Source organism: Arachis ipaensis, chromosome B07 (genome assembly GCF_000816755.2).
Source record: "Arachis ipaensis cultivar K30076 chromosome B07, Araip1.1, whole genome shotgun sequence".
NCBI lineage: Eukaryota > Viridiplantae > Streptophyta > Magnoliopsida > Fabales > Fabaceae > Arachis > Arachis ipaensis.
The window spans coordinates 1,411,431-1,418,397 of record NC_029791.2 but is presented as its reverse complement, the minus strand read 5'-3'; the positions used below and the strand labels follow the sequence as shown (position 1 = coordinate 1,418,397).

Below are 6,967 nucleotides of genomic sequence, written 5' to 3'. Positions count from 1 at the left end.
CTTTTTATTATTATTAGAATTTAATTTTAATACATTATTAATATAAAATAATTTTACATGTACATTTAATTACATAATATTATATCAATAAAAATAATTATATTTTATATTAATTACATGAATAATTATCTAAAAAACAAATGTGATGTGAGAGAGAGAAAGAGAGAGAGAGTAAGGCATGGCAATGGCACTCATGAACAAAGACTTTGAAGCAGCCTCATGCTACATAGTAATTATTTGTTACCTTAAATTGCCAATGACAGTAGTGAAGAATGGAGAGTTTTGAAATGATTTGGTATTGTACAGTCCCATACATTAACAAGGTACTTAAAGAACAACCCACACCAAATATTCTTCAATATTCTTCAAGATAACATATTGTAACTGCTACACTCATCATTATATGATAGCTACATTTATTGTCCATATTTTTATTCCAATTATGATTCACTTTACAGCTTCAAGTTATCTCTCAATTTTCTTTCTTAATTTTTATTTTTTTAGCTATTAATATATTGTCATTTATTTCAGAAATTATCAATTTTTTAGGTATTTTTTTTACCACCAATATCGACTATTTGCATGAATTATTATTTTGTTAATCTAGTGTAAACAAATAGAATGAAATAATGGTTTAATTACTCTACTGGTCTCTATAGTTTCGCAAAATTTTCAATTAGGTTCATATACTTTTTTTTCTTTTAATTGAGTCCTTGTACCAATTTTTTTTTATTTGGGTCCCTACACTTTTTTTTTTCTTTTATTTAGGTTCATGTACCAATTCTTGTTTTTTAGTTGGGTCCCTATAAAATTAAGTCAATTACTACTAAGAGAAACTTAATTGAAAAAAAAATTGGTACAGGGACCCAATTAAAAAGAAAAAAATATAGAGACCTAATTAAAAATTTTACGAAACTATAAGAACCACAAGATTAATTAAACCTAAAATAATTGTATAAATATCATTTTCCATTAAAAAAAAATGGTCCTACCAAATTGTCTATTTTTTTTTTTTGGTGACTACCAAATTGTCTATTTAAAGCTAAACAACAGTGTCCACCGCAATTTTTCTGTGTTTCTATTAGATCAAGTTAAAATTCTTTGGTTCACAATTTCTTCTTTTATTATCTTCCTAACGAACCAGAAAAGAGAAGCAAGGACTAAAAATAATAATAATAATATTAATATTAATAAAAAAAAGCAGGGTCAAATGCTTATAATATAATCATTGTTTTAAAGACCAGAAACATTCTCAATGGTAGTTTATCCAATTATTTCTCATTCAAAAGCACATTTTAATATTAGCATTTGTAGTAGCTCAACCATAACTTCCAAAATCATATCATCTACCAAATTTAAAAAATAAAATCAACAAGTCAACAAAATTCATTATTGAAACCCATAAAAAGGAATGAGGCTATATATACTCTACTATTACTAATTTGCTATCACACACACATGATACATTTACGGTAGAAACTTAGTTGCAGTCGACTTCACGTGAAGTTGATAATTGAGAGCGATTAAATGATTTGACTGATTTGACTAAAATTTCATCTAACGGCTCTCAACTATCAACTTCATGTGAAGTCTACTGCACCTGAGTTTCCACCTACATTTACACGGTATAATTTAATTTTTTCTATATTAGCAATATAAAAAACTTCTATATAACAAAAATAAGTAAATAACTAACTTGTAAATTTATTATTTAAATACATAAAATAATTAAATTATCGTATAAAATTATTTACATATACTTTTTATTTTATAAATTTAATTTTGATGTATTGTCTGCGTAAAATTATTTTACACGTGTATTCAATCAGTAAAGCTATATTAATAAAAATTACTTTTTATATTAACTACGTAAATAATTATCTAAAAAAAACAGTTATAATTGCACGAGTGTGTAAAATGTTAAATTAAACTCAAAATTGCATTCATGTGAATGCAATTGATGAAGTAAAGTAAATAATAAGATCCAATTCCAATATAGCATATCTTTATGTTCCTCTATAAATTAAACACAAGTACAAAGTCTCTTTATGTTCCTCTTTCAATTAAACACAATTAAAACAAGCCCATGTTTTCATATATATTATTATTATTTATTAATAATAAAATATTATGTTATTTTCATGCACCACATACAACGCTTCCTTATTTATTGTATTCAGCTACTCCACGCTTCAACTCAAATAAACCGTTACCATTATAAGCTTTATTTATTCTTCTTCATTCACTTTCTCACTAGAGTTTCTTGAACAACTAAAGAAACCTTCTTCTTCATGATCATGGGGTTGTTTCCTAGAGTTATTATGGTCTTGTTTGTTGTTATGGTTTTGAGTTTGAAGGTTCAGGTGAATTTAGCAGCAGCAGCAGAAGAAGAAGAAGGTTATTTCAATGGGAATGTTGATGATGATGATGATGATAATGTGAAGAGCTACATTAGTTGGGAGGATTTGGAAGTGGGGGAGGAGAGTTTGGAATTGAAATCAAAGAAAGAGGTTAGAGTTATTGTGGTTGATCAACATGGTAAGGGACATTCAAAAACTGTTCAAGGTGCTGTGAATATGGTTCCAGATCACAACAAAGAAAGGGTCAAAATTTACATTTATCCAGGAACTTATAGGTCAGTCACTAACTTCTTTTTATTACTTTTATCTACCATAAATTCTCTTGAATGAAAAAGATAAGCTTTTGGTTTTTGGGTTAATGGCACCAATTATATTTGGTTTCTCAAATATTCCTCTGTTTTGAAAGCTATATTCTTATATCATCAAGTGATTAAAAATTTTACCTACATTGTGTTGGTCAATTGGTATGAGTTTCTGTTAGTTTTTTTTATAGTCCGGATCCTCAAAATTAGTCCTTAAAAAGATTTAGACGCTTCGAAAAAAATCGATAAAATTGAGGGACTAAATTGATTTTTGCCTAATTTAAATATTACCCTTTGAGTTTGAACTCTAAAAAAATAATAACAAAAGATGAGCTATGATCTTTTTTTTTTAAGCCTAACTAGTAGATATCAATAAAAAAAATTTGACTTTCTATACTTTGACTTAGTTTATATGAAAATTATGCAGGGAAAAAGTGCTTGTGCCAAAGAGCAAACCTTATATTTCATTTATAGGTAAAAGAAATGAAACATCAAGTGCTGTGATTACTTGGAACAGCAAATCATCTGATCAAGGCCCTAATGGCCAAACATTGGGAACCTATGGTTCAGCAACTGTTGGAATTGACTCTGATTATTTCTGTGCCTCTCAGGTCACTTTTGAGGTAAATTCAGGACACATTTTTCTATTTTACTTTTATGGAACAATATCAGAATATGTAACAAAACTTTAATTTGGTTTGTTTCAGAATTCAGTGGTTGCAATGCCTGGTGGAAATGGAATGCAAGCAGTGGCACTAAGGGTAAACAGTAATAGAGCCATGTTCTATAAAGTTAAGATCAAAGGAACACAGGACACTCTCTTAGACAACACAGGAACACATTACTTCTATAAATGTTACATCCAAGGAAAGATTGATTTCATCTTTGGCAGTGCTAAATCACTCTATGAGGTACCAATAACTTTATGTACTCTTTTCCTTTCCTAGTTTATTAGTTCACTATTCACCTATGTTGCAAAAATACTTTATTTTCACTCATATATGCTAATAATAAATAGTTTTCTAGCCGTTCGATTTTCAGAACCTTGATATTGTTTTTAAGATTGAATTAGATCTACTCGATTCGAAATCTGACAAAATGAACAGAAATGTAGGCTTGAGTCAATAGCTGAGAGCTTTGGAGCAATTGCAGCACATCATAGGGATTCAGAAAAGCAAGACACAGGATTTTCATTTGTAGGATGCAAGATTAGAGGGAGTGGGAGTGTGTACCTTGGAAGAGCATGGGGTAACTACTCAAGAATTATATACTCCAATTGTTACATGGATGATATCATCAATCCTCAAGGCTGGTCAGAATGGAACCATCCAGAAAGAAAAAGGTATATATTCAAATATGTGACTAATATTTTCATATAATTTAATTGTAGTAATATTGGATTCAATATTAATTAGTATTTGTAATTGTATGCAGGACTGCAGTGTTTGGTGAATATAAGAACATGGGAAGAGGAGCAGATAGAAGACAGAGAGTGGCATGGTCAAAATCATTCAACTATCAGGAAGCAAGGCCTTTCCTTGGCAAGAGCTTCATCAATGGAGATCAATGGCTCAGACTCTAGCATTATTCTATATATATAGAGATGATATGTTATGTTATGTAATATGTATATGACTTTTATTAGTATATTATTGTTCTAACTCGTTTATCTCCTTACACATTAGCAAATGAATTTTTTTTATGAATTTTATTTGAGTGTGTGTTCAAGTGTTGCAAACAAGTACAAATTAAAGAAAACTAAATGTTTATTATTATTATTATTATTAATGCTAAACCGCAATATGCTTTTTTTTGTTGAAAGAATAAGAAGAAAAATGTTGAAGTGAAAAGAAATAAAGAATGCAAAATGGAGATGTTATGTTTGTTATGGATAAAAAATAGGTTTTGGTTTGGGACAAAAATAGGGTAAAAGTTTTCATATTTGAGTTTACAGCATTGTTTTAACGATTATGTTACATGTACACTAAAATTAGTCACTAAAATTAGCACGTATAAATTACATGTTGGAATATAATTTGATATTTTAATTATGATGATTACTTTTAATTTATTTTTTCACTCATCAAAATTTGGCTCTTTTTTTTGGTTGGTAAATTTGGCTCTTTTTATTTTTTGAACAATACTGCTTACGCTTTTTCTTGGGTATTGGCCCATGCTTTTTGTTAGGGCTCTTTTTGGTTATGGGCCTGTTAATTTTTAATGAGGTCCGCTAAAAAACGTAAGTTAAATGGATGTTCGTTATGACCAAAATATATTAAAAAATAAAAAGCCCATTGTTTTTGGAAAATGTGGATGATTCGTCCATACCAAAAATAGGTAAAGAAAATAGAAAAGGTATGTAGGTTGGGTCCTCCTAGCCCATACCCATGACCAAAAATATAAAAAAAAATAAAAAAGGTAAATGATTCAGACATGTTAATTGTTAACAGTGAAAATAGATTTAGGGTGAGGCAACTTTGACTTTTAAGTTAGGCTTTAGGGTGAAAGTGAAACCAACATTTTTTTTTTATTTGGCAGAATATGTTTGTTGGATGGATTTTATTTGACTTTATATTGTGAAATGAAATTATAGAGAGCATAAAAGCCGAAGGCCACGGAAAAATATCAAGGAGGTTCTATTTTTCTTATGATTTTATGTGCTTTATTTTTGTCTCCGTAATTTTAGGATGAAAAATAGGAAAAGATTAAGTTTTGGATGTGAATCAATGACTCAATGTATATCTGAAAAGACCTCATATATGTGTTATCTCTAGAATCTCCTATGAGTACATGTAGTACATCAAATTATAGGTGACATTATATGTTTAATTTAATTTCTTAGGAAATACCATGCAATTAGATAACATATTGCACATATTATTTAAAAAAAAAAGAAAGAAAATTATTCCAATATTTTCTCTAAAATTTAGACACTACAAAAAATTATCAGCATAACGATCGATTTAGCGACGAACGATTTTCAATCAAGAATACCAAACTCATACTAAACAATATCAATTGCTAACAAAATCGGTCGTTAAATGGCGACTAGTATTTCAATTCCTAAACGATTGCTATTAGCAATCAATTTTATTTATTGTTAAAATCGATTGTTATTCTAATATTTTTTGTAGTAAAAAAATATTACACTATGTCCTTAATAATATTTAGTAAAATGTGAAACTAACACTTTTATTTATTATAAACATTACTAATTGTGGAAGTTATTATTATATGCCGAGAATTTCGGTTATTTTTTTTATATATTTATCTTGGTTGTTTTTAACAAAATAAATAAAAAAAAAAAACTAAAACAAAAAACAAAAAAACAAAAAAACAAAAAGGAAAAAAGGAAAAGAAAGAGAGGGTTCCAAAGTTTCTTTTACATACATATCCCATTCATTCCCTTCCTTGTCATGTAAGAATATGGTACTTTAAAATATATAGATAATAGAACTGAAAATTAAAAGTCCTATGATCGATGTTGTAAAAAGATTAGATAGGGAACCAGGTTCTCCAAGCTTTATATACTTTTTCCAATCCAATACTTATCTATTTATCTTAAAATTTTCTTTTTTGACATTATCTATTATTCTATCCTTTTTCTCTGCGTGTAGTTTCGACAACATTTGTAGTTCTTGTTAGGTGCTGTAGAAAATTAATAATAATAAACATTGACATTAACATTAACAATTAAATTAAAGTATTATGTTTGTAATGTTTTCTTGAATGACTTAGAATGCTCCTTCCGTGACAATAATCATGAATTATTCTTGTACCAAAATACTTAATCATCATGTAAATTCCCAGAAACTATAAGAAAGTTTGAATAATCAACTATAAACTAGCCAAATCATTTGGATTGATATAGAAGCAATAATGCAGTATTAGATTTTGAGCTGTATGTTAAATTTTAATTACTATGTATCAGGTAATTAAGATGGGTTGAATTTGATGATTGGCACCGTTTTTATTTATGAAAGTTTAGAATACTGATAAATTTAATTATAAATGAAGGAAATTAATTTTATAAATAGATTTTGAGAAACAAAAATATCAAACATAAATTTTCATCATGGATATAGGTTTGTTAGTATTTTAAAACTTTTATAGAAATGATAATTTTTTTGTAAGTATAAATTTTTTGTCATTGCAAATCTTTTATGTTATTTTTTGTCAGTCCAAATCAACATGTTTTGCCACTTAAATTTAAAAAGATTAATTTTGATATATATAATAATATTATAAAATATTTTATATAATTATCTAATCATATTTATTTTTTTAAATGATTATTTATGCGTA

At 27.6% G+C, this 6,967-nt stretch overlaps 1 protein-coding gene across 1 annotated transcript; it reads left to right on the top strand.

Moving 5' to 3' along the window:
- On the top strand, positions 2,071–4,360 carry LOC107608771 (pectinesterase QRT1-like). Its single transcript, XM_016310504.2, has 5 exons — positions 2,071–2,635; positions 3,090–3,285; positions 3,370–3,573; positions 3,769–4,004; positions 4,097–4,360. The coding sequence occupies exons 1-5, from the start codon at positions 2,292–2,294 to the stop codon at positions 4,242–4,244; spliced, it is 1,128 nt and encodes a 375-aa protein (XP_016165990.1). The 5' UTR covers positions 2,071–2,291; the 3' UTR covers positions 4,245–4,360.